Source organism: Halichoerus grypus, chromosome 5 (assembly GCF_964656455.1).
Source record: "Halichoerus grypus chromosome 5, mHalGry1.hap1.1, whole genome shotgun sequence".
NCBI lineage: Eukaryota > Metazoa > Chordata > Mammalia > Carnivora > Phocidae > Halichoerus > Halichoerus grypus.
The window spans coordinates 162453658-162478998 of NC_135716.1; the positions used below are offsets into that span (position 1 = coordinate 162453658).

At 48.5% G+C, this 25341-nt stretch overlaps 1 protein-coding gene across 4 annotated transcripts; it reads right to left on the minus strand.

The window, feature by feature from the left end:
• Positions 1-1040: 1040 nt before the first annotated feature.
• On the minus strand, positions 1041-19181 carry ZSCAN20 (zinc finger and SCAN domain containing 20). 4 transcript variants are annotated; one of them, XM_036065274.2, is made up of 8 exons: positions 19120-19181; positions 12549-13075; positions 8096-8282; positions 7562-7638; positions 7195-7279; positions 4926-5612; positions 3049-3474; positions 1041-2473 (listed from the first exon to the last, which is right to left on the minus strand). In XM_036065274.2, the coding sequence occupies exons 2-8, from the start codon at positions 12963-12965 to the stop codon at positions 1218-1220; spliced, it is 3135 nt and encodes a 1044-aa protein (XP_035921167.2). In that variant the 5' UTR covers positions 12966-13075; positions 19120-19181; the 3' UTR covers positions 1041-1217. The 4 variants fall into 4 exon arrangements, with proteins under 4 accessions (XP_035921167.2, XP_035921163.2, XP_035921164.2 ...); XM_036065270.2 differs by having other exon boundaries at positions 3049-3477; XM_036065271.2 differs by having other exon boundaries at positions 3049-3477; positions 19124-19175.
• Between the last annotated feature and the right edge of the window lie 6160 nt (positions 19182-25341).

Sequence of the window (25341 nt, forward strand, 5' to 3'; positions counted from 1 at the left end):
TCCAAGCGTTGTCAATTCGGGTCATTCAGACCCTTTCATATTTAGGGATTCTCAATTGCTGTACTTGCTAAAAGGAGAATTCATAAAGGAATTTTAGTAGGAAACCTGGGCCACAAAGTGCTTTGGGATCCCCGCGCCTGAGCTGCCAGCGGAAGGGGATTCGGTACAATAGTTAGGAACACCTCAGGCTCCGGAGACAGATCCGGTTCAAGTCCGCCTCTGCCATTTTCAGACATGCCACCCAAGCACTTAGCTTTTCCAAGCCTCAGTTTTCTCCTCTGGGAAATGGGGAGATTAGTACCTTCTTCCCAGGGCTGCCGTGAGGAGTGAGAGGATGTGTACAAAGCGCCTAGCACAGAGCCTGCCAAAGAGCAAATGCTCAATAAATACTGGCTACATTTGCTATTATTTAGTAATGACATCACTGATGTTCCTCCTCTTTGCTGAGGTCATGGTGGTCTGCTTCAAGCCAGATTCCCAATTATGCCCTCTCTCCCCCATCTCAAAAGTTCTTCTGTATGGACACGCCCCAGCTGAAACCTGCCATTATGAGAATTTGCTGACGTGTGCCAACGGACCGTGTGTACCTGGTGACAGTGTAAAGGCACAGTGAGGTCTGGAATCACTGCTTGGGGCCTTGGATTTACCTCTAATCCCCTACGTTATCAGTCCGGCTCAAACACTGATAAAGTCCTCCCATGACAGCAAATGTAAAGACAGCCTGAAGACCACATGGGGGATTTTTATAGGAGAAAAACAAATTACACTTAAGAAAAGTGCCTTCAAACCATAAGAGACAAACTGAGGGTTGCTGGAGGGGAGGTGGGGGATGGGGGCTGGGGTAACTGGGTGATGGGCATGAAGGAGGGCACTTGATGGAATGAGCACTGGGTGTTATACGCAACTGATGAATCACTAAATTCCACCCCTGAAACAAACAATACAGTATATGTTAACTAAATTGAATTTAAGTTAAAAATTAAAAATTAAAAAAATTTAAAAATTAAAAATTTTTAAAATTGAAAAAAAGTGCCTTCAAATCTGGATCCTTAGCATTTGTAATTCACTTCCAAATAACCTGGATTATACCAAGATAGCTTCCCTGGGTATACACCAAGCTTAAAAACTGGGTAAGTTTCTAGCATACATCTTACGATCGGAGATTTAAATATACATTTTTCTCTTTTGCTGTTGTGGCGGGGTGGGGGGGGCGTCTCCTATGATGCCTTCCCTCCCGCATGAGTTCTCCGGTGGGCACTGAAGTGGGAGCTATTGTTGAAGTCTTTCCCACACTCCATGCACTTGTAGGGTTTCTCCCCAGTGTGGATTCTCTGGTGAATAATCAGACTAGAGCTCTGGTTAAAACACTTCCCACACTCTCTGCACTTATAAGGCTTCTCTCCCGTGTGAATCCGCTGGTGAGTGATGAGGTTGGAACGATCACGGAAGAACTTCCCACACTCAAGGCATTTGTAGGGCTTCTCTCCCGTGTGCACTCTCTGGTGTGTGACGAGCTTAGAGCGCTCACTGAAGCTCTTCCCACAGTCCACACACTTGTACGGCTTCTCCCCCGTGTGGGTTCGCTGGTGGTTAGCCAGCGTGGAGCTCTTACTGAAGCTTTTCCCACATTCAGCACATTCATATGGTTTCTCTCCCGTATGGATTCTTTGGTGGCTGATGAGGGCAGAGCTCTTAGAGAAGGTTCTTCCACAGTCAGAACACTGGTAAAGCTTTTCCCCTGAGTTGGTGCTGTGTGGGCCAGAATTCAAGTTCTTACTGGCACTCTGAGGTTGTTCAAGAGATGTCTCTTCTGTAGAGCTCCTGCAGTGAGCATTGAAGGATGGGCTTGGGCCCAAGTTTTCCCCAGGCTCACTGCAATGGTCAGGATTGCCTCCCAAGTGGATTCTCTGATGTTTCAGGAGGTTTGAGCTCTGGTTGAAACTTTTCCAACATTCCCCACATTTATAGGGCTTTTCCCCTGTGTGGATTCTCTGGTGGGTGACAAGATTGGAGTGATCACTAAAGCTTTTCCCACATTCAAGGCATTTGTAGGGCTTCTCTCCAGTGTGGATTCTCTGATGGGTAATGAGGTTGGAGCGGTCACTAAAGCTTTTCCCACATTCAAGGCATTTGTAGGGCTTCTCACCTGTGTGGATCCGCTGGTGGGCGATGAAGTGGGAGCTCCGATTGAAGCTCTTCACACATGTATCACACTTGTAGGGTTTCTCTGCCAAGTACAGGCCTTGATGGTCGATAAGTTTTTCTAAGTCCTCTTCAGAAGAACATTCTTCCCACTGCTCCTGGGGGGTGTTTCCCCAGTGCCCTTCACCTTCACCTTCATTTTCACTGTCTTGCCCCCAGTCAGGAGGGTGGCAAACATCCTCTCTAGTACAATTTGATAAAGCTCCAGGCAAATCCTCAAAAATATCCTGCTCCAAAATCTGGTCTTCATCCTTATGCCTCATCTCAAACCCTAAAACAGACAGAAATGCAGTTTTTCTTCATTCATTAGTTAACATCTATTTATGGACCTTGTGTCTTGTGAATTTAACATGAATTTATATCACATATTTTCTGTTCACATCTTGTAATATGACTAACATGAAACTGATCAACTTTTGGTGCATATGTAAATTTCTGACCTGCAAAGCAGAAAGCGGAGCCTAGAACATGGTGACCTCACCAACGGAGTCATGAGGCCCAGGCCACACAGCCAGCTCATCAGTCTCTGGCCAACTCCCCCATCCCTCTACTCAATACTGAACACTTCCTTCTTCTAGCACATTCCAAATAGCCTGTGTCATGGGAAATTGAATAAACTCTATAATTTCCCAGATAAATCCCAGTAAAATCAAGATCTTGATACTGCTTATCTCATTTGGGGGATTACACAAAGCTAGAGACTGAATTATCTAAGCAAATCACAATGCTTTTCCTATTCATTTCCATTCTCCCTTATAGTTCAGAAACAAACAAGAAATGAACTGGCCCCCTTGCCCTCCCTGCATGCTTCTGGATTTTGTGGGCATCAAATTACTCCCAGCTTACCGGTGTCTGGGGTATTAGGACGTGGGACTGGAGATTTGATGGCATCTTCATCTGCCATCTCATCCCAGGCCTGCTGGTCATCAGCCTCGGTACTGCTCTGCCCGGACCTAGGGAGAACTGCTGCCTCCCTGAGGGTTCCCATGGCTCTGACGGCCGTCCGCGCCCTCATCAGGGAGTCCAGCTCCTCATAGAAGGGGCACGTCCCTGGTGGGTGGCTGCTCTTGGCTTTCCGGTAGCTTCGAAGGAGGTTTTTGAATCTGTAGCGACACTGCTCCAGGGTCCGCAGGAAGCCCTGTGCACAGAGCCGCTCTGCGATGGCCCGGTACACCTGGCTGTTCTGGTGACAGGTGCGAAGCTTTTCAGAGAAAGGAGACTCACTGAGAATGGTCAGGAAGGCCTTGGTCTCCTCGTAGCCCCAGTGCACACCTGCTGTCAGGAGTGAAGAGTTCAGAACTGTGAGGCATAATGAGACGTGCCTTGGTCATCAGGGTTCAGGGTCCCCTGCCCCACCAAATGCCTAGAACACAGGCCCCTCAGAAATTTTCCTGGCACCCGGGGCCCCAGCAAAGACTATTCCCTTGCTTCTCAGAGGTATGCCACGGCCTCCCACCCCGCCCCCTTCTAAGAGTTTCCATTAATTCTTGAGTCTTAGCTGAAGAGGACTCAGGTGGCCACATTATACCAGGTGACCCCACTCCTCTGGCTTCAATTGACTGGTGTGGGTTAAGCCTCAAGCTGGGATCCAAGAGACTTTCTCTATGTCCATGCCATACACATCCTCTAATATTTTATGAACTTTTCTCTTAACAAACACGGTAACTGAGAATCCCTAGACATAAATGGACTTCAAACAATCTTGCAATAGCATCCACGTGAGGATGCCCTTTCCTTTTGTGGAGGAATGAAAAGGAGGTGGTCTGTTCTCAGGTCCTCTGCAGGTAAATGATGCAGCCCAGGTGGGAAGCATGGTGGAGGAGAAAACCACATAAAACTGGAGGCAGAAGATCTGGGCTCTGATCCTGACTCTGCCCCTACCTCATTGCGTATCTTTAGACAAGACACTTCATCTCTTGGGCTTCCGTGTTTCCACTTGTACAGTGATTGGGTATTTCCCAAATGTCACGTGTTCAACTCTATACCATCATGATTTCTGTTACATATTAAATATCTCACTCAGTATCTTTCTTTACCTAAATTTACTGTCTGTGAAATCACCGGTTGATGTGCTCATTACACATTAAAATTAAAAGTTCACTCGTAACACAATAACCATCCCCATACTCTTAGTGACACACTCTGGCAAATACAGCTAACCCTTGAACAACGTGGGTTTGAACTGCACGGATCCACTAATACACAGATTTGGGTTTTTATATACAGTACAGTACTGTAAATGTATTTTCTCTTCCTTATGATTTTAATAACATTTTTTCTCTAGCTTACTTTATTGTAAGAATACAGTATATAATACATATATAAAGTAAGTGTTATTTACGGTACTAATAAGGCTTGTGGTCCACAATATGCGCTATTAGTAGTTAAATTTGGGGGGAGTCAAAAGTTATACATATATTTTCGACTGAGCAGAGGATCAGTATCCTAACCCTGCATTGTTCAAGGCTCACCTGATACTGAATTAGCTCTTTAAGCTTCCTTAAGGTTTTAAAAGTTTGCTTTTATAGCTAAAAAAACTCATTTTAGGAAACTGATCATAGGAGGCAAGAGCAGGAGTTTGGGGACAACCAAAGGAACTTAACACCTTACTCCAGTGGCATCAATCTAGACCTGCAATCCAGTCTATGCCCTGAAGTCAGGGAGCAGAGGTTTGGCTGGCAGGAGAGTTGGAATCTGGAACCACGACACCCCCTTGTTCTTACCAATACGACTCTGGAACAGAGTTGGGCCCCCTGGAATCCTGGGCTCCTGGACAGATTCATCAGTGGCCAGGTCATCACCATTACAGTCTTCTGCTGTTTCCTCAGGCCCCCAGCCTCCTTCCTCCTGCTCATCCATCTCTGCATCGCTATCCCCCAGCCTGGGGAGTGCCATGGCCTCTCCTGGGCCATCTGTGGTTCTGATGGCCGTCCGGGCCCTCACCAGGGCCTCCAGCTCCTCATAGAAGGGGCAGGTCCCTGGTGGGTGGCTGCTCTTGGCTTTCCGGTAATTCCGTAAGAGGTTTTTGACCCTGTAGCGACACTGCTCCAGGGTCCGCAGGAAGCCCCGAGCCCTCAGCCGCTCTGCAATGGCCCGGTACACCTGGCGGTTCTGGTGACAAGTCCGGAGCTTTTCAGAGAAAGGAGACTCACTCAAAATTGCCAGAAAAGTCTTGGTCTCCTCGTAGCCCCAGTGCACACCCGAGACCTTCATGTCCTCCGTGTCCCACTGGTATGGTTCCTCCCAGGCCTTTGAGTCTCTCCAGGCCAATGACTGAGCTGGTCTTATTGGCTCATTACCTGGGTTGTAATCTGCACTGTTCCTTTTTCCGGAATTTATAAAGCTTGGACGCCAAAATTCTGGTCCTTGCTCTCGCTGGCAGTTGACACTTGGTTTTGAAACTGGGGGAACTCAAACAAAAGAAAGAAGAGAAATGATTAAGTAGAAATGATACACTGAGCAGAGCATTTGTCCAAAATGCCCCTGAAAGAGATCATTTCCCTGCATGAGGCTAATGAGAAATTCCCACGCCAATTCCCCAAGTTAACTGACCTGTTTGCTTTCTTCACTTGCTTTCTTTGTTGTAGTTATGAGACATAACACAAAGAGTGAGTGTTACTGGTCCACAGATGGGCACCTGGCCTAAACTGGCCCAACCAGAATGAATTTAATGGCTGGAGAAAAGGTCTTCCTCTCTCTCACTCATTTGCTGTGTGTGTGTGCTTGTGTGTGTCTCTTGCTAGGAAACTTGTGAGCTCAACTGACATTGGCATCTATCTTTTGATTATGACACATGACACTCCAGTGGGAAGCAGACACTGAGGACGGCAGAGCAGAGAGAAAGAACCTAGGTCCACCATGACACTGCTGAGCCACTTTGCACTGTGGTTGGAGCATGCCTTCCACTGGACTTCCAAAAACGTGAGAAAATACATTTCCTTATTTTTTAAAACACTTAGCAGCTATGTGTAAAGGACTGCTGTCCCAACAGCTCCTAGCCCTAACAAAACAGGAAGCCTTTAATTAAAATAAATATTTGAAGAAAACTATATCAGAAGTAGCTGAGAGCTACAAGAAACTTTAGGCTTACTTGGTTCAGCATTTCCCAAAGTTTGCTGTGAACACTATCTTACCCAGATATCATGGTTTATGTAAAAAAGGAGTTCTACTGTCAGGAAAGGTGCCAACAAGCTTCCCGTGTCTCCCCTTAGCTCCCCTGAGGAGGCACACCTAGCAGTGTCTTCCACTTTATCCCCTTCTCGTGTCTAACCCCGCACACTGACCCCAGGCTCTGCAGGGAAATGGTTCGTTTTGGTTTGGCTCCCTGGAGATGCGCTAGAGAGACAGGTGCAGGCGGCGTGGGCTTCAAGTGCTTCGAGCCCTGGGATGCTTGCTTCTCACTGCGGTTTAGTGCATCAGTCTCATGGGTTCAGCTCACTGGAGTCTGCCCCTGAGAGATGGACCCTGTTTCCTGCAGAAAGGACTGGGTTTCTTTCTTTTTTTTTTTTTTTTAAAGATTTTATTTATTTATTTGAGAGAGAGAGAATGAGAGAGAGCACATGAGAGGGGGGAGGGTCAGAGGGAGAAGCAGACTCCCTACCGAGCAGGGAGCCCGATGCGGGACTCGATCCAGGGACTCCAGGATCATGACCTGAGCCGAAGGCAGTCGCTTAACCAACTGAGCCACCCAGGCGCCCAAGGACTGGGTTTCTGAGACAGCCTAGGACCGCCGTGGTCAATGTACTGAGGAAATGAGCCCCAAGAGGGCAGGCTCTGGGAAGCCAACCGCCAGCCTCTCTATGCAGGCAGACCCCACGCCCCCCACTCCATCCCTGCCACCAGTGCTGGCCACAGAGAGCATGTCTTCTTCCTGTGTCTCAAGTGCCAGACTTCCTAGAGCCACAAGTCTTAAGGGAGCGACGAGACAATCTTCGGGAACTGAGTGTACCAGAAACCAGACAAGATCTTCCTGAGAGGGAACTATTTCCTTACCTAGCGGCACACCGTTCCCACACCCGTCTCCTGGGGGGTCCTTGCAGAACTCCTTCTCGGCGTGTTTGCCAGGGCCCAGGGCTTCCTGTGAGATGTACAAGACAAGGACGGCAATTGAAAACAGCCTGGGAACCCTAGCAGGCCCCAGGAAAGGTCACGGACTCAGGGAGACCATGTGTGAGACCAGCATTGTAAGGAGCAGCATGACTGAGGAGAGGCCCAGCAGACCGGGGGCCGGGGGGCAGCGGCTAACGCCCTCCAACACATGCCCTTCTGCTGAGGGCAGGCCACAGAGAGAGGGGAGGGACACAGGGGCACAGGCCCAGGAGAAGTCAGGACAGGAAAGAAAGGACAAACAGCAGCTTACCTGGGACTCGGCTGTCACCTCCCAATCTCCAACACTCCCCATCTTCGGGAGAGTAGGGACTCGGGGAGTGAGGACAGCTGAGGAGAAGAAAAAGTCTCTGAAACCCAAGCTCTGGTTCCCAAAAACCATCCCCTCCCAGGTCCAGGTTTCCAAGGGCCACGCTTGCCTCAAGCTGAGACTGCCTGGCTAGCCAGGGCAGATTTCCCCCTTTTACTTCCCTTCTGGAGTGTCTGGTTCCGAAGCAGGCCTGAGAGAGGGCCGTGTGTAAGATGCCAGCTCAAACTCCTATGATCACCACCTGGCCCCAAGCCGACTTGAACGTGCTGCGTGACTCAGCTCAATGGGACGTGCCAGCATCGCTCGGAGCTTCCTCTTCTTGCACGATGCTCACCTGCCTTACCTCGCAGCGTGGCCATCAGACACTATTCTACCCCTTGCCTTGAATTCCTCACATCCCTCCTCCCCGTGCGCCCTTCCTTACCCACTCTAACCGTCTCCTCTCTTCCCTCCTTTTCCCTGATCCTTGGTACTCACCACTCTCTTTCAAGGGCTGTGGCACCATCTTGGTGTCTAGATGCTTGGAAAGGTCAGTGCATGAATTCTTCACCCACTGCTTCTGGCACTGTGCCTCGGGCCAGTGATTCGCTGGCTGCAGCTGACAACGCTGAGATTCTTGCATTGCCTTTAAGGACCTGGTCTCTTCTGCACACAAGTCCAGTTCCTACACACAGACAGTCAAAATTCCCAATCATCAGTTCAATAAGACCAATTTTGCTAGGGCAGGGAATTCTCTTTTGAGTACAGCTGTGGTCCAGAAGTTCACAGGCCCATTTTAAGATCCAAAGATGACTCAAAGTATGACAACAAAGCCATGAGACCGACGTGAGTAAAGAGACCAGCATTGATACCACCAAATGGCTACTGTTTTGTTCAACAAAGGGAGGCTAAGCAAGTGTCTCAATGAGGCTGCTACTGTTCCAGACATTTTTGAATCATAAAGAGATAAATCATGTAACATGATTTTATGACATTAAAACATAATCTCTAGACATCACAAACAGGTGGTTTCATTTTTAAGGTATCAAAAAAAGATAAAAGTTAACCAGGTATCTGTCAAAAGATAAAAACAGATATAACAATAACTTTAAATATAATTGCTCTAAATATTCCTGCTGCGAGGCAAGGAAAATTCAAAAATAAATATAAGAGAAAGGAGAGGCAAACAACCACAGATGGAATTTTAAAATGGAATAAAAGTACGTGCTGTTTGAGAGAGGTCCATCTACTCTTAAAACAGAAGGAGAAGCAGGGAGGAGGCACTGTAATTCAAAAGGAAAACAGAAGTGGTAATTTCGACTTCAATGCAGAAGTTCAGGCAGAAAAGCCCTCAGAGACAGAGAGCACATATATAAAATAAGAAGGAATAATCAATTAAGAGAGGACAGTACCCAACTCAGCATTATCAGTCATAAAGCTCACTTCTTATCCGTCTGTTGGTTCCAAATTCAGAGATGGAGGTGGAGATGTTATTTCCCCCCCCTAAAACCCCAACAATGTAACAACCTCATTGCCTTACAGAAACTTTAAAAAATGTGTTTCAATGTTTTCCGTAGGTATTTTCAATACTCAGGTGGTTTCAAAAATAGAAACTATGAAGGTCTAGTTAGTGAAAACAGCCCATCCCATCTGCCCAGTGTCTTCCTTCTCCCCACTCCTCCCCACAGGAAACCACTGTTCTGCATCTTTTCAGTTTCTGTATATATAAGCATCTATGAATACAGACTCTTACTTCTTCCCTATTTTTATATAAAACATAGCAATTATATACATTGCTCTGAACCTTATTTTTTGATTCAAAATAATAACATCCACCTTCATCGACTTACTGAGTTTGTGAAACCTATAACTCCAAAAATCTTTTGGCTGATCTGAAAACTCCAATCTTCTCCCCAAAACGGGGATGTTTATCCTTAAGATATATAGGAATGGGCCATAAGCATAAAAAGCCATTCCAGATGAGGCCATCCACCAATGTCCTGTGTGGTTCACAGGGAGAAAACATCTGCTTACAACCTTCTTCCATGGTTGTTTAAGGAAAAAACAAATCAACTTCTCTCTGTTATAGCTGTAATCTTACCACCCGCAGAGAAATTGTGTGACTAGACTCCATAACAATCCTCTCTCCTAGCCCGAGCTCCTCCAACTACTGCCACACCTAAGCAAAGATTCTGATTGCACGGATGGCAATTGTAGACACAGAAAGGAGATTCAACAAGGAGAAGGAAAGAATCAACAGAATACTAGTTGGGGTATGGATGAATAAAGAATCCACCAAAAATGCCTGTGCACCACACAAAAGCCTACACATGGATGTTTACACAAAAGCCTACACATGGATGTTTATAGCAGTTTTACTCCTAATTGCCAAAACGTGGAAGCACCCAAGATGTCCTTCAGTAGGTGAATAAACTGCAGTACATCCAGATGATGGAATATTACTGTGCTAAAAAGAAACGAGTTATCAGGCCATGAAGACACATGGAGGAACTTTAAATGCATTACTCAGTGAAAGAGCCAATCTGAAAAGGCCACGTACATCCTGCATGATTCCAACTAGGTGACACCTTGGAAGAGGCAAAACTATGAAGACAGTAAAAAGATCAGTGGTTGCTAGGGGTTTGGGGAAGGGAAGGATAAATATGCAGAGCACAGAGGATTTTTAGGGCAGTGAAACTACCTTGTATGATACTATAATGGTGGATACATGTTGTTATACATTTGTCAAAATCCACACAATGTACAACCCCAAGAGTGACATCCAATGTAAACTAGGGACTTTGGGTGATAATGACGTGTCCATGTAAGTTTACCGATCATGACAGGTGGGGAATGATGTGCATGTGGGCTGGGGGGGACAGGGGGCATATGAGAAATCTGGGCACTTTCTGCTCAGTTTGGCTGTGAACCTAAAACTGCTCTAAGAAATGAAGTCTATTTTTTTTTACATGCCTATGCACCTGATGGGGAGAGAGGTTCTGGAAGAGGTGACGACAGAATCAACAAGCCAAAACCCACCCAATAGCAGAGCCGAAAGATCTCTTTAAGGAAAATATCTTGGACATTTAGCCCAGCAGCACCGCCTTTTCCAGGCAGTTCTCTCTGAGGAACCTAGTTAGCTGGTTAAGTCTTGGAAAATTTTCACTTGCAGAAAATGTAACTGAGTCAGGTATCCTGCAATGTAATCACAAGCTGTAACATCTGTGGGGGCAGGGAGCTCCTCTGCTACTTATCCATTTGCTTGGCCATGTGTGAGCACTCAAGAGCAGGAAGAAAGTTAAAAAATAAAAATAAAAGTCACAGAAGATAATACATCATAGAGAACGTTCCATTCCCTTACTTTTTTTTTTTTTTTTTTCCAATTTTAGAAGCAGTTCAACCTCGCCTCAGCTCATAGGGGTATAATTTGAGAACTCTTGGTCTAATCCAACCCTCTCATTTTACAGATGAAGAGTCATAAAGACCCTGATTTAAATTGATTCTCATCTCTGAGTCTCAAGGTCTTCATCTTCCAGCTCTGAAGTCCTAAGACTTCCATTTGTTTTTTCACTGCTACTTAAGATGAATAGCTGGTTTCTTTACAAGAAATAATATGGGAGGGTGGGCTGGCATATTCAAATAAGGTACACTCTCTCATACTTAGTTCTGTAACTTCAAATAGGACACTTGCCGTGTCTTCAGTTTGTAAAGGAATCCAAAAAGCCAACCCACAGACCACAAGCCTTTCTTCCCCTGATCTCACATCTGTCCAGAGCTTTACCTTTTACAGAAAACCCCTGCCATTTGCAAGGGATGTTCTCAAACCTATAATTTCCCCCCAACAAAATGTGATTAACTATAACATCAAAAAACTACTGACCACATAACAAGGGGAAGCAACAGGGTTATGCTGAGGTGAAGGTTCTGGGCGGCTGGCTCAGCCCAGAGCCAGCTCAAGGACTTTGCTCTACATATGCCAGCCCCAAAAGCAGGATTCAAAAAAAAAATGGTGCCACAGAAAAATTATCAATGACATCATGGGCCTTCAGTCTCTTGCAAACTGTTGAAACTGTGAATGTTAAATCCACGATGCCTTCACTTCCCTTATCTTGGCTCTACCACTTACTTATATAAATCTAGACAAGTTCCTTACCTCTTTGAGCCTCTACTCACACAGCTGAAAAATGGTGGCAGAACAGCACCTACCTTCTTGGGCTGCTGTGTTGATGAGATGAGCAATACATATAGAAAGCTGAGAATGGTATCTGACATACAGTGAGTGTTCAGGAAATGTCAGTTACTAACCCATTTGAGCCTCATACCTCAGAGGTATTTTAGTTCCCACGGTCTGGCAGATGAGGCATCTGTCGTGTCGTAGAAAGAACATCGAACTTGGAACCTGAGGATCTACGTTTAGGCTCTGGTTCTTACTGAGCTCTGCAAGCCACCTGAGTTTGGGGGCCTTAGTTTAATCTACACAATGAGGATGATGATGCTACGTCTGTCCACCCAGATTTCTGCTATAAGCACCCAAAGATTTCATCACATGTGAATAATACAAATCATGCACACTGTGAATACGGTCCCAGGAGGCAATCTGGGCAGTGATTCTGAACGTGGCCTTCAGCATCAGGCTGCCTGAACATGCTCTGTTGTCTGGGGCTGTGTGACCTCAAGCCGACCACCTAGCTGTCCTCTGCCTCAGTTTCCTCATCAGTAAAATCAGGGTAACAGTACTGATCTCATTAAACCTTTGACAGGATTAGATGAGTTAATACATGGAAAGCACTGAGAACAGTATCAGGTTTACAGCAGTGCTCAGTAAATGTCAGCCGGTCAATAACAACAACAATCACGATTATTACCGCCGTGGTTTCGGCAATTATTAAGCTAGTCACAGCCCCGCCGCCTTGCCTGACCCGCTCCTTGGGGGACAGACTGTTTGCCTCACCCTCTGGCCTGCAGCCCGGACTTCTCGGTGCCAATCCTCCACCAGGGCCACTGCCTCCTCGCCACTCTCAGGGTGGCGTGCCTGCACCCAGGCCTGGACCTCCCTGGGTAAGATCGTCAGGAACTGCTCCAGCACCAGCAGCTCCAGGATCTGCTCCTTGAGGCGGATCTCCGGCCGCAGCCAGCGACAGCAGAGCGCCCAGAGCTGGCTGAAGGCTTCATGCGGTCCCGCCGCATCCCTGTACCGGAACTGCCTGAAGCGCTGGCGGGAGGCCTCGGGGCCAGGGACGGGGTCACGGTTCTCCTCCCGGAGTTTGGATTCTGATCTCCACGAGTCCCCCTCCAATTTCACAATCAGGAGTTCTTCAGGCTCCGGTCGGGGAGAGGCCTGGGTCTGGGGTTCTAGGGCCACGGCCATGGTTGGTCCTGGATACCTCGCTTCAGCTGGACTGTTCTTGTTTAACGTCTTCCTGCATCTAAGGCGTGTCCTTCAAGGGGCTCCTAGGAGAGGCAATGCTCCCCAAGGCTCTGAAGGCAGAGAAACAAGGGACAGTGTAAGAGGACCCCCGTACCTTCCACTGCCTTTGCCTGGGGCAGGGGTGCTAAGAGAGGAATATGCATAAGCGGGCACCCAAGCCAGCAGGCAGCATGCCTTGGAGGACAGCACAGTACGAAGTCCTCTGGGATGTGCCAGAACACTGTATTCTGGCATCAAGGCCTTCATCATTAAGCATGCCTGCCTTCCTCTACGCATGCCCAAAGTCTGACCTTTCCTCAAGCTGGGTTCCAAATGTCACCCCCTCCATAAGGCCTTGTTTCCCAGGCCTCAACTTTCCCCTAAGGGTGCTCTCCTCACAAAATCCTTTCACTCCATACCCCCTCTTGGTCAACCCATCCATTTGGCATTTTTCACCATCTCAAAACTGATGACTCCCAAAACTCCCACCAGGACCTGCCACCAGATCTCCAGACCCCAAATCCAACCATCTACAGGACATTTCCACTTGACTGTCTACTAGGCACCTCAAATTCAGTGGGCCACAAACTAAATTCATCTTTTTCTCCCACAAACCTGTCCTTCTGGAGCTCTCCACCCTGCCAAGGCACCACCTTCTTTTTTTTCTTTTAAGATTTTCTTTGTTTATTTGAGAGAGAGAACACACAAGCAGGGGGGAAGGGGAGAGAGAGGAGGAGAAGCAGGCTCCCCACTGAGCAGGGAACCCAATGAGGGGCTCGATCCCAGGACCCTAGGATCATGACCTGGACCAAAGACAGACACCCAACCGACTGAGCCACCCAGGCGCCCCAAGGCACCACCTTCTATCAAGTTACCCACACCAGAAACCTGGTCATCATCTCTCTCCAACATCCCCCACATCCAATTCATCACCAAGCTGTGCCCTCCTGGCCTTCTAGGAATCTACACCCCCAATGCCACCACTTCGAGCCAGTGAGTAGCCATGCTTTTCACTGCATCAGCCTTCTAACTCATGTCCCTGCCTGCTCTCCCCTCACCCCAACCCGGGGTTCTTCACATAACAACCAGACTAGCTCCAAGTCTGACCAGGTCACTTCCTGCTAAACACCCTCGGGTGACCTCCCACATCCCTCAGGATCAAGTGCGAACCTTGCCCACGTCCCCACCTCATCTCTTTGCCACACTCCCGCTGGTCAGGGCGTTCCAGCCGCACACCCTCTGAACCCTCCCACGGGCTGCCGGCAGGCTCCTTTGGGAAGTGTTCTCCCTTTCTTCACCTAGCTAGGTCTCAGCTTCAATTATACTTTTTCCGAGAGGCCCTCCCTGTGCCCTGAAACAAGATTCAGTCCTTCCTGTGCCACCAGCTTCTATGCCACCTACATTTGCTCCGTTGTTCTCTTACCCACGAGATCATAAGCTTCCTAGCACAGTGCTCAGCACACGCAGGAAGCGCTCAATAAACAGACAATGGTCAGCTCATGATGGTGACGTGTCATGAAGCAAGGGTTATAATTAATCCCCTGCTGCACACACTAGATTTTTTTTTTTAATGACCTTCTTGCTCATGCCAGAAGGAATTCTCTTCTCTTTATTTCCATCAATGTCACACAGGCCACATTCTATGTTGTGTTACAGGGGTGTGTGTATGTGTGGCCCCAGATGGATGACAGCCAGAGGGCAGGACTATAGTTTGCCCCTTCCCTCCCCCACCCCCGAAATAAGCATGGCACACGATGCACAGGAGGCTCTCAGCAAATGCTTGCGGAGTGGACATCTGGGGTTGCTTCTTTTACACAATGAAGACTGACGACACTCATGCTGGCTTATCTGGAAAAATGAGCTCTTTGTGTCATTCCCAACAAATCCAGATGACATAAAAAACACCCATTCAAAGGAGGCTATTAGCTACCCCCAAGTGGGAATGACACAGCTGAACTGAGAAGGGAGGGGGTTAGTATTTAGATTTTAGGCCATCTGACTGGACTGCCCAGAAACAAGGCAAGGGCGATGCAAAATAAAGCCTCATCCTGAAGACCTCCACATACACAAGAAGGCTAGGAACAAAACTCATGAGCACCTGGCAACCTCCTCTTTGTCCTTCAGCTACCAGGTCATGCCCTTGTCATGCCCTGCCCCCATCCCTGCTCTCCCAGAATCACCGCCCCACGCCCATGTTCCCAAAGCAGTTGGCACATGCCTCTAATATAGGTGTCCTTCTACACCATTGTAGTTCCCTGTTCTGACCTCTGACAGCCCCACTGCATTTTATTATTAGGGCCAGGACTCTATTTTACCCATTTCTGTATCCACAGTGCCTAATAAATAGCAGGGCCATTGGCAGTTTTGTTGCCTTTTATGAAAATGGTAAATCTGGTACATCAAAAGCCTACTGGGCTACAGAAGGTCCATCATTTATACTAAGCTAAAGAATTAACTCTTCATGAAATTTCTTTTTTAACCACAGCCTTAATCATGCACTAGCCCAAAACCATCTGTGGCGCTCTCTCGCACAAGTCATTCACCACCAGTCATTTACAGAGTCCTACTGTGCACCCATACCGTACTGGTAGCTGGAGAGCCACCAGTAACTGGGACAGACGGTCTCTACCTTCATGAAAGTTACACTCTCATGAGAGAGACAGTCAATAAGCAAGCAAAGAAGTCTGTGCTCCTGCACCGAGAGAACATTACAACATAATAGGCAATTAGTAGTTTTGCCAGGCCCAAAGCCCAGGGTCTCAGGTAATAGGTATTTTCTTCTGGGAAGACTTGAAAGTCCCAAAGGTTAGTTTCAAATAAAAATCTGAAAGCTTTTTCTGCTACTCTCTTAGACAGGTAATGAATAGTGGCCTATCCACAGAGGGAGGTCAATAAAGTCAGCAAATAGCAGGGTGACTTTACACAGAGCTGACGGAAAAAAACAGACAAGGGCATTCAACAGTCCTAAGATGACCAGGAGTATCCGGGCCACTCGAGGATCAGCAATCTCAAAGAGTACCCATCTACTGAGTGCCCATGAGGCGCCAGCCTGCTGCTAAATGTTCCACCTTCATAATCTCACTGAATCCTCCGGGCAAGCAAGCGAGGTGTGATTGGTGTGGAGCTGTACTACACTGATCTGTAACTTACACGTGTGAAACTGCACGCGAACACCGGAAGGAGAAAGAAAGCACGTAATTTAAACGGTGCAGTCAGTTCCATTCACTAGGTGTCTGTTCCAGAATGAGCATGACTTTCCTGGTCCCCAGGGTGGTCTGAGTTCCCTCAAGCCTTCCTTTCCAGGGTGTGAGCAAAGTATGTTTCATACGGCCGGTCCCGAAACACAGGCCAACTCTTCCATCTGACATTCAAACAAGGAAACCCAGCTGCGCTGGTTAGCTTATTGAAAGACAGTGTGTTGGTTTCTAAATGGCTCCTCGCCAAAGGATTTTCTAGCTGACTGTGATTTCTGGCTAAATGTGATTTCCACCTTCTGTGCTGACTTTAGAATATAATTATCCTGTAACATATGAGTCCACATCCTCAATTTACATATAGGGAACTGAGCTTCTATGAAAAGACTCACTTAAAGTCACACAACTAGCAAGCAGCAGAGTTGGGACTCAGCCAAGATTCATTCTTTCACTCGTTTTTCTTAACTGCACCCTACAGCTTCCCCTAGGTGTGCCCATCATCCAAACTCCTGACAAGATGGTATGAGAGTGGAAAGAACATTAAGGCAGGAGGGAGCAAATCAGGGTTCCAGTTCCACTCATGCCATTATCAGCTGTGTGACTTTGGACAGGTCATGTGGCCTCTGCAGCTTACAGCTTGACCCTACTCAGCGCTTGCCCCAGATTCCCCAATTAGTATGATGGGAGCAGAGCAAAGGGACAGGAAGACTAGAATCAGTGGCTACACATTTAAATGGCTACAGGGGCCAGGGAATGTAAATGGGTACATGAGTGGAATGGGGGCTGTGATTAACTATGGAGCACTAGAGAGAACACTGGCCCAGTTCCCAGGCCTTCTATTTTTTCCAAGAGAAGCTAACTCTGGATTTTTAAATATTGGCAACCAACTCAAAATTGTTTCAAACACCAGGACTAAATAGAGGACGATGACAGGCTTCTTTCAGCATGGGCTGTCATCACTTTACCATCTTTCAGCTAAATGATCTCAAAGGTCTCTTCCAATATCCCAGAAGACCTAGAAAGGGTACAGATTCTCCCTAAGCAATGAGGGATCGGTGTTGACTGGGTCAGGATCCCTTTACAAACACAGGGAAGCTGAGGGGTATCCTGGCTCCTGGGGTATTAAGTGTGGATGTGGACACAAGGAGCCCACCCACTGAACAGTGAGTTGGTAAGAGATCTGCCCCAATCCCATGGCAAAAGCCAAGACTGGTCTGTGACTTCCAAAGAAGAAACTAGGAGTCCCCAAAGGCTGTCAAGCTTACTGGGCTGATGGTCCAGGCTACTGCTTAAAGTAACTTGACCTCACATTTAATGGGATTAAACCAGGGAGAGCAAATGGGCTTCACATAAAGCACCAACTTCAGTCAATTGCACTAAGGACTCTGAAACCCGTGTCAATATGTGTTGTCACCAATTAGCTAAAACCACCAGACACAGGAAGGAGAAGTGGCAGCACACATTCTATGTAGTTGCCACCCCTGGCTTAAACTCCCATAGGTAATGAATCAGCACCCAGCAAAGACAGCCCTGACAGGCAGGAGAAGACTAAAAGCTCATGCCCCTAGAAATCCACCGGAAGTAGCAGCCTTCAAGAGTGGTATAGCAAAGCTCACCCTAGATTGTCATTATTCACACATGCATCAAGTATTCAAGTGTTTACTGATTTACTTGATTTACATCAAGTATTATTTACAACCCTGGGCTGGACAATAAGGAAATGGAGGTGACTAGGAAACTGTCCCTGTCCTGGAGATGCTTATGGTCAAGTGGAGGAGACCCAAAAAAAAAAAAAAAGTCACAGATAATTATGATCAAATGTGGTAAATGCAGTAAAAGAGGTCTGTGGGAACTGGGGTTGGGGGGTGACTCAATCTGCTTAAGGGAACTGAACAAAGTAACATTCGAGTTGGTTCTTGGAAGAATGGTTCTCTTGGCAGACAATGGGGCGAGAAAGTGTACTCTAAGCTGAGAGAACAGCATACATAACAGTGGAAAACTAAACAGCCTCCCCAAGAGATGGGGAAAACCAAACAGTCCTGGAGCATGGGGTGCACAGGATTAGACTGCAGAGAGTTTATGAAGAGTCTTGACCATCAGGCTAAGGTGTCTGGACTTAATTCTACAGGCGATGGGAGCCAAGGTTTTTAAGCAGAGGGCACAGTCAGATTTGTGGGTTAAATAGATGACGCTAGCTACAATGTGTCTGTCCAGGCTGGGGAGGTGAATAGGTGGGAGGCTTCAGCAAAAACCCCGACCAGAAAGGGGCTGGCTGATTCAGGACACATTAAGGAAACAGAGGGATCTGAAGATCCTGGATGTGGAAGAATGCAAGAGGAATCAGAGGGTGCCTGGCTAAAGTGGACGACGGTGCCATTCACTTCCATCAGGCAGAAGGAAAGGGGACACTGGTTTGGGGGCGAACACAATAGCCAGTCCCACCTACTGGGTTCCAGAGGTCACAACCATTAGGGGAAGTGTAAGGGGGTATCAATCTGCTATGTTTGTCGAGGCGGTCAGGTAGAGGCTGGAACACTATTTTTAAGGTCGGGCTTCAAGCTCAGGCCCTTTTCTCTTCACTTCTTGCCAGGGCCCGAGAACCCTCTATCCTTCCATCTGTGGTCTCCAGACCCTTCTAGGACTCTCCCGCCTCCAGAACTTCTCTCGGTCTCCTCACCTACAGACCTTTCTACGACCCTCCTCACTCCCAGGGTGTGCTATCTCCCCGTTCATCCCCGACCCCTCTATGACCCTTCCCATCTCCGGACGCTTCATCCTCTGGCCGCCCTCACCCCCACCCCCACAGAAAAGCTTCTTTCTCCCCTCTCACCTTCCCTGCCCTCCCTGGGACACCACCACCTCCTAAGCCTCCAGCCCAGAGCCTGAGTCTCAGCTGCCCCCGCCCCGCCACCCGGACTCACCCACCGAGACACCCACTTCACCAACAGGGCGGAAGTGCTCCGGGGTTCGCGCAGGGAATGCTGGGACGCGGAGTCCGCACCGCGCCACCCCGGGAATGGAGCCTCTGAGACTACAACTCCCAGAAGGAACCGCGCGAGCGCTGGTGGGCGGCCCCCTCCGTTTGCTGCCCGTCAGATGTCGTCAGCCAATAGATGTGTCATCTTCTCCCGGTCGCGGGCACCAGAACAAATCGGAAAAAGGGTCTATCCGTGGGGGCGGAGCCTGTCACGACTCCGGTCCTTCTACAGGCTCCGAGATTATGGCACCGCCCAGTGGGCGAGCACTCAAGCCAAAGGGGCGGGGCCTGCTGCAGGAAAGAGCTGGGAGCGGTGGGCCGCGAGAGGTCACAGCAGAAACTGGGAGAAATAGAGAGGGTGACTAGTGGACCGGAGAGAGTTGGGCAATTGTAGGTTCAATTTCCAGCTCACAGTTAAGCCACGTGATTTTGGATCGATGGTGAACCTCGCGTTCTTCACCTGTGAAGTGAGGATAATAATAGCATCTGTTCGCCGGGTTTTTGTGAGGCTTCAATGAGATAATACACCTAAGACGATTAAATCAGGGCCTGGGTCCTAATAATACACAGCGAATGCTAGCCATTATTATGTAAATCAGTTAGTACAGAGCTTGGCACTTCGTGGGTGTTGGAAAAATGTTAATCATTATTTGAATAATAATAATCAGAATAATTTCAATATAAATGCAGTTGCTTTGTACCATTATGAATACTTCGTGATACGAGCAATCTAATATGGGGTTGAGCATGTGGGTTTTGCAGTCAGGCATGGATCCAAATCCCAGCCCAACCACTCCTCTAGCTGTGCGGCCTCGAATGTATTACTGCATCTCTTCTGTGTTAGGTTTTCACATCTGTAAAATGCAGGTGATATAATAGAACCTACATTGCAGGGTGTTGTGAAGATGAAATGAGGTAATGCAGGTAAAGCATGGTCTCTGGAATCAAGCTGCTTGTGTCTGAAGCGTCTTTCAAATGCAGGATGTAGGCTTTGCCACTCACTAGTTCTAAAACCTCGGGCAAATCACTTAACTTCTTTGTGCCTCAGTTTCCTTATCTGTAAAATGGGAATTATCATAATGGCATCTACCTAATAGGGTTTGTGAGAGGAATAAATGGGGAAAAGTTTTTAAAGGACTTGGCACAGGCCGGGCAGAAGGAGTTTAATAATCATTAGCTATTATTATTTTTACTAATGGGTATGAGACTTTGGGGAAAGTAGTAGTACCTAGCAATATAGCAAGTGCTCAATACATGTTGGCTCTTGTTAAAAATTAGGGGAATTCTATATTTTAGTTTTAAAGGCCCAGTTCCTCCTCATGTTCAAAGTGAAACATGTTCCAACTTATAGAACTCATGTGATTGTGCTCAGTGAACATAATAGTGACCTGTATACCACTCCTTGCTATTTAAGTCTTTCAACAGCCCCATGAGGCTGGTATTATTACCTCCAATTTACAGGGAGGAAATGGGGGCTTACACGGATGAAGTGACCTGCTCAAGATCACATGGTAAGTGTCAGACTGGAATTTGAACTGCTGGGGGTGACTCCAAAGGTTTCTTCTGGGCTCCACACTGATAGGGAAAAGATCACGGTTGGAGAAGGGTGGGGGTTGAGTAGTGAGAGAGACCTTGTGTCAGACATTTGAGAGAGTGTCAGGATCTGAAGCTGGAAAGGCAGGATTTGCCAGGCAAAGGATGGCCAGCCACTTCAGGATCACGTGTTGGAAAGACCTGTGGTGAGGTTGTACAGAGAGAGAAAAACACCATTACAACACAAGAGGGCGCCCCTCACCCTAAATCCAGCCTGGAATTGTTTGATGGTTTCCCTTAGCTTTTTTCTGATTAAAGCCTGGCATTTTACAGAAGAGGAACACTAAGTCCCTAAGAGGCCACGTGCCCTGCCCAATGTCACATAAAAATAATCAATAGCCTGAACCAGACCCCAGTTCGCTGCATCACTATCCACCAAGATTTTTTTCTCACCACAGTTGTCTACAAGAATCCCCTTTGTGCTGGGCCAGCACTAGGCTCTAAAGATGCAGAGATGAATCAAACTGGCCCCGTCCCCAAACTTTCCAGATCAAATTTCCCCACGATCTCCAAACTTTCCAGATCAAATTTCCTATTAGTAAATTAGTAATGCTTCCTATTAGTAAAATAGTTTTGAACACACACTCCCAACATATGTGTATTTATTTACTTATAAATGATATACATACACGTAGTACATATGTAATTACACAGAAAGCTAACTTTTATTGAACATTTATAATGCATCACTAGGTCCTGCTCTCAGTGCTTTATACATATTAATTCACTTAATCCTCACAAAACCCTGAGCAAGAGTCTAATACTATCGCATATTACGGAAGAGGAAACTGAAGTACAGAGGTTAAGTAACATAAAACCATATGGCTAAAAAGCAGGCAATCTAGCTTCAGAATAAAATGAGATCGAAAAATAGAAATATTAAGTCTTAACATTTTTTTTCTAAACCCCTGTGAGTCATCTTGTGCACATCTCTTTGGAGACCAGTGCTTCAGGGGCCCCCAGACCTGTGCTGGTGAGTACAGTGTGACCAGTACTTTGAGAAAGGGGAGTGCAGGAAGCCATGGGACCCAGGGGCAGCAGCTTACCTAGCCTGGGAGGTCAGGAAGGGCTTCTGGAGAAAGTGATGGCTAAGCTAAATCTGAAAAGATATGTAGTAGTTCCCCCAGAGGAGAGAAATTGGGGGAAAGTGTGTTTCTGGGCAAAGGAGCAGTACATGCAAAGGCCCAGGGGCAAGAGCACATGGTGTTCTGGGAGCTCCAAGTGGTTTAGCATGGCTGGACACTGAGTGCCAAGGGATTGGATTTCTCCTCCCAGTGTTGTTATGAGGCTCATACAAGACCATAGGTATGACCATGCCTTTTTGTCTTTGCTGAGGGAACAGGCAATCAGTCTGCTGCCTCCTGGGCAGCATCCCAGCTTTTCCGTCCTCAGCTGCCAATTCCTCTATAACCCAGATGGCAAAAGGGGCCCCTCTGCCCCTTGAAGATCTGATTGAACTTGGCCTGGACTCCATTCCACAGCTGAGGACTGCTCACAGCCCTCCCTCTTTCCCCAAAGCTTCCATGAATTTCCAACTTTATTTCCTCCGAGCTACAGTTTCCATGACCCAGCCCCTTCACCTCCTGCCTCGTGTGGATTTCCATCGAAAACAAAAAGTCCAATTAAGCCAAGCATTTCATGGATTTAGTAAATTTACTAAGGATTTGGAGATCTTGAGATCACATCACATACTGCATGGCCACCTGCCATCTCCCAATTTTCTCATTCAGAGGCTCATCCAGAGCCTTCCCAAAGCCTGTGTTCCCCAAATCAGCTGATCCTCCTGACACATGCAGCACCCCCACCTCCCACCAGAAGCTGGGTTCAGTCTCGTGCACCCACACGTACCCACTATCTCCCTGCCAGGCTGGCTGCTTTTCCTATTCCCAACCTCCAACATGCACACACCCACTCTAGCCCAACCCAGGCTGCCCTACTCTGCTCCCCAGCCAAGCCCGGAAGCCTTCCTTTCTTTCATTTCCCCTGGGCCACACACAAAAGTCCCCTCTGCAGAGCAGCCAGGCCCGTCCACGGTAGCCTGGGAGGTGGTGGTGGGAGACAGGCTCCAGGAAGACCAGCAGCAGCACTGGAGGATGGGGGAGCTGCCAGCCTGAAGAAGGTAGCCAGGTGGAGCTCCAAGAGGCTGTGTGGGCTGTGCGGGAGCTGGTGACTCAGCACGCAGTGTGACCCGGCTGCTTGCCATGCTATCTGCCACATTGGCAGCCGCATCCTTGCCTGCCTCGCAATCCCGCTTGGAGAGGCAGAGGCACGGCCCCTGGCCAGCAGGAAGGCCACTCTCCAGAGTGGACAGCAGCTCCTGCACCACCCAGCCCTGGTCTTGCCTGTGGTGGGACGCAAATACATCAGAGAGGAACCTCTTACCCTCAGCCTCCCAACCCCTCAGACCCGGCAGCCAGGCCCTGAACAAGGCTGGAGATGGAGAATCCAGGGGTTTCTGGCTTCGTGTAGGAGGGGCTAGGAGATCAGCAGAAGCTGCAGGCAGAGCGACCCCAAAAGAGTTCCAACCCCAAAGTTTTGGGACAGCGGCTCCAGAGAAAGGAGAAAAGGGGATTCTTGGGGGTGGCCCCCAGCTTCTGGCCAGCACAGCTGGTGTGATATGATGTGCATCTTCTGGGGGATCCACTCAAGCCAAGGCCCCACCCGGGCCCTGGCACTCTGGCAGGCCAAGGAAGCACCCAGAATACACATGTGCTGTGTACATACTGTGCTCGAGAAGCTGCCATCCAGAAGGAGGCCTGTCTCCCAGCCTAGCACCAAGACCTGGAGACTGCCCCGGGCTCTGGAAAGCAGCAGTGTCTCCAACCCCGCTTTGACTGGATGCCGCAGCTCAAGCCTGGGTCGCTCGCCTACCCGTTCCTCAAGCCCCCCTGGGCAGGCCCAGGCTCAGGACCACAGGGCTGGCAGTTTCAGTTCCCGTAGATTGTGCAGCTCCATGATGCAGCAGGCCCTGGGCTATACCCATCCACCCAGATCGCAGATACTGGAGCCTGGCGAGCCGCCAGACGAAGAAATTAGAGAGGGCCTCCAAGTATGGCCAAGCAGGGAGAGTTGGCCAAGGGCGGGGAAGATCTTGGCGACTTTCTGGGTCCCCAGCTGCAGTGCCTCATCTTTGAGAGTCAGGGTTTGCAAGACTGACAAGACAATTGAGAAGCCAGCTTTGAGAACTTCCTATCTGAGACAGCACAAAGCTCCAAGGTGGTCAGCCTCTTGGGCAGGGACAGGTCTACCCAAGAAGGACCAGAGGGAAACTACAGTCTCAAGCTATGTAGACTCTCTGGGCCCTGGAAGTCCAAAGCCAAGCTCAGCACCGTGGGTATCCAGCAGGGTTAGGGGGGTCAGGGCGGGCAGAGGAGCCAACCAGCCCTGGCCTGGGGCTGCCAGTGAATTCCTGCCAAGTCCAATATCTCCAGCCTTCTTAGGCCCTGGAATACCTGGCCCGCCAGACAAACCAGCTGGTTTCCCTGAAGTAGCAGCTCTCCAAGAGAAAGTGGCTAGGGGTAGGGGATGCACCCCATTGTTGGACAGAGCCGGGGCCTACGGTCCTGACACAGCCCCTGTTTCATTCGTGCACAGCATGGCACCCCGCCGTTGGTAGCCACTCGAGTTCAGTCTCTGGGCGTGGCAGCCAGGAAACCTGGTTTGACCCTGTTAAACCCAGTTAAACCACTGTTAAGACCCAAACCTTTCAGGCTGTGGCAGGAAGCCAGGGCCTCTGGAGCTATGTGCCCCATGAGAGTGGATCCCAAATTCAGCTCCTGCAGCTCAACATGGGCAGCTGCCTGGCAGGCAGCCCGGCCGTGTTGGTGTTTATCACAGACCGGCTGTCCCGTCTCTGCAGCCCCAGTCCTACAACCGCAAGCTGCCTCCATCTTTGTGTGGTCCAGACACAGAGTCCCCAGCTGGAGGCCCTGAAGGGCCCCAGGACTGGCCATCTTCAGCCAGTTGGTGAATGACAGGTCCAACATGTCCAGGGTCCAGGCATCACCAGAGGAGGGGCCAAGCACCAGGTCTGGGAAGATGTCGGCCAGCTCCCCCCCATTCTGAAAGCAATTATACTTGGCAGCCAGCTGCGTAGACTGGAAGGCAACTGAACTCCCAAGTTCCCATCTAGGCAGGGGCCTAAGAAAGCAAGATACCGAAGGAAGCTCAGGTTGCCAAAGGTGTCAGGGCTAGAAAGAGGTAGTAAGTTTGGGGGGACCAGTGAAAAGGCTGCTGCGTAGCCAAACTGTGGAAAGAGCCAAGATGTCCATCAATAGATGAATGGATAAAGAAGATGTGGTATATGGTGAGCGCTGTGAATTGTGCAAGACTGTTGAATTACAGATCTGTACCTCTGAAACAAATAATGCAATATATGTTAAGAAAAAAAAAAGAAGAAGAAGATAGCAGGAGGGGAAGAATGAAGGGGGGGAAATCGGAGGGGGAGACGAACCATGAGAGACGATGGACTCTGAAAAACAAACTGAGGGTTCTAGAGGGGAGGGGTGTGGGAGGATGGGTTAGCCTGATGATGGGTATTAAAGAGGGCGTGCTCTGCATGGAGCACTGGGTG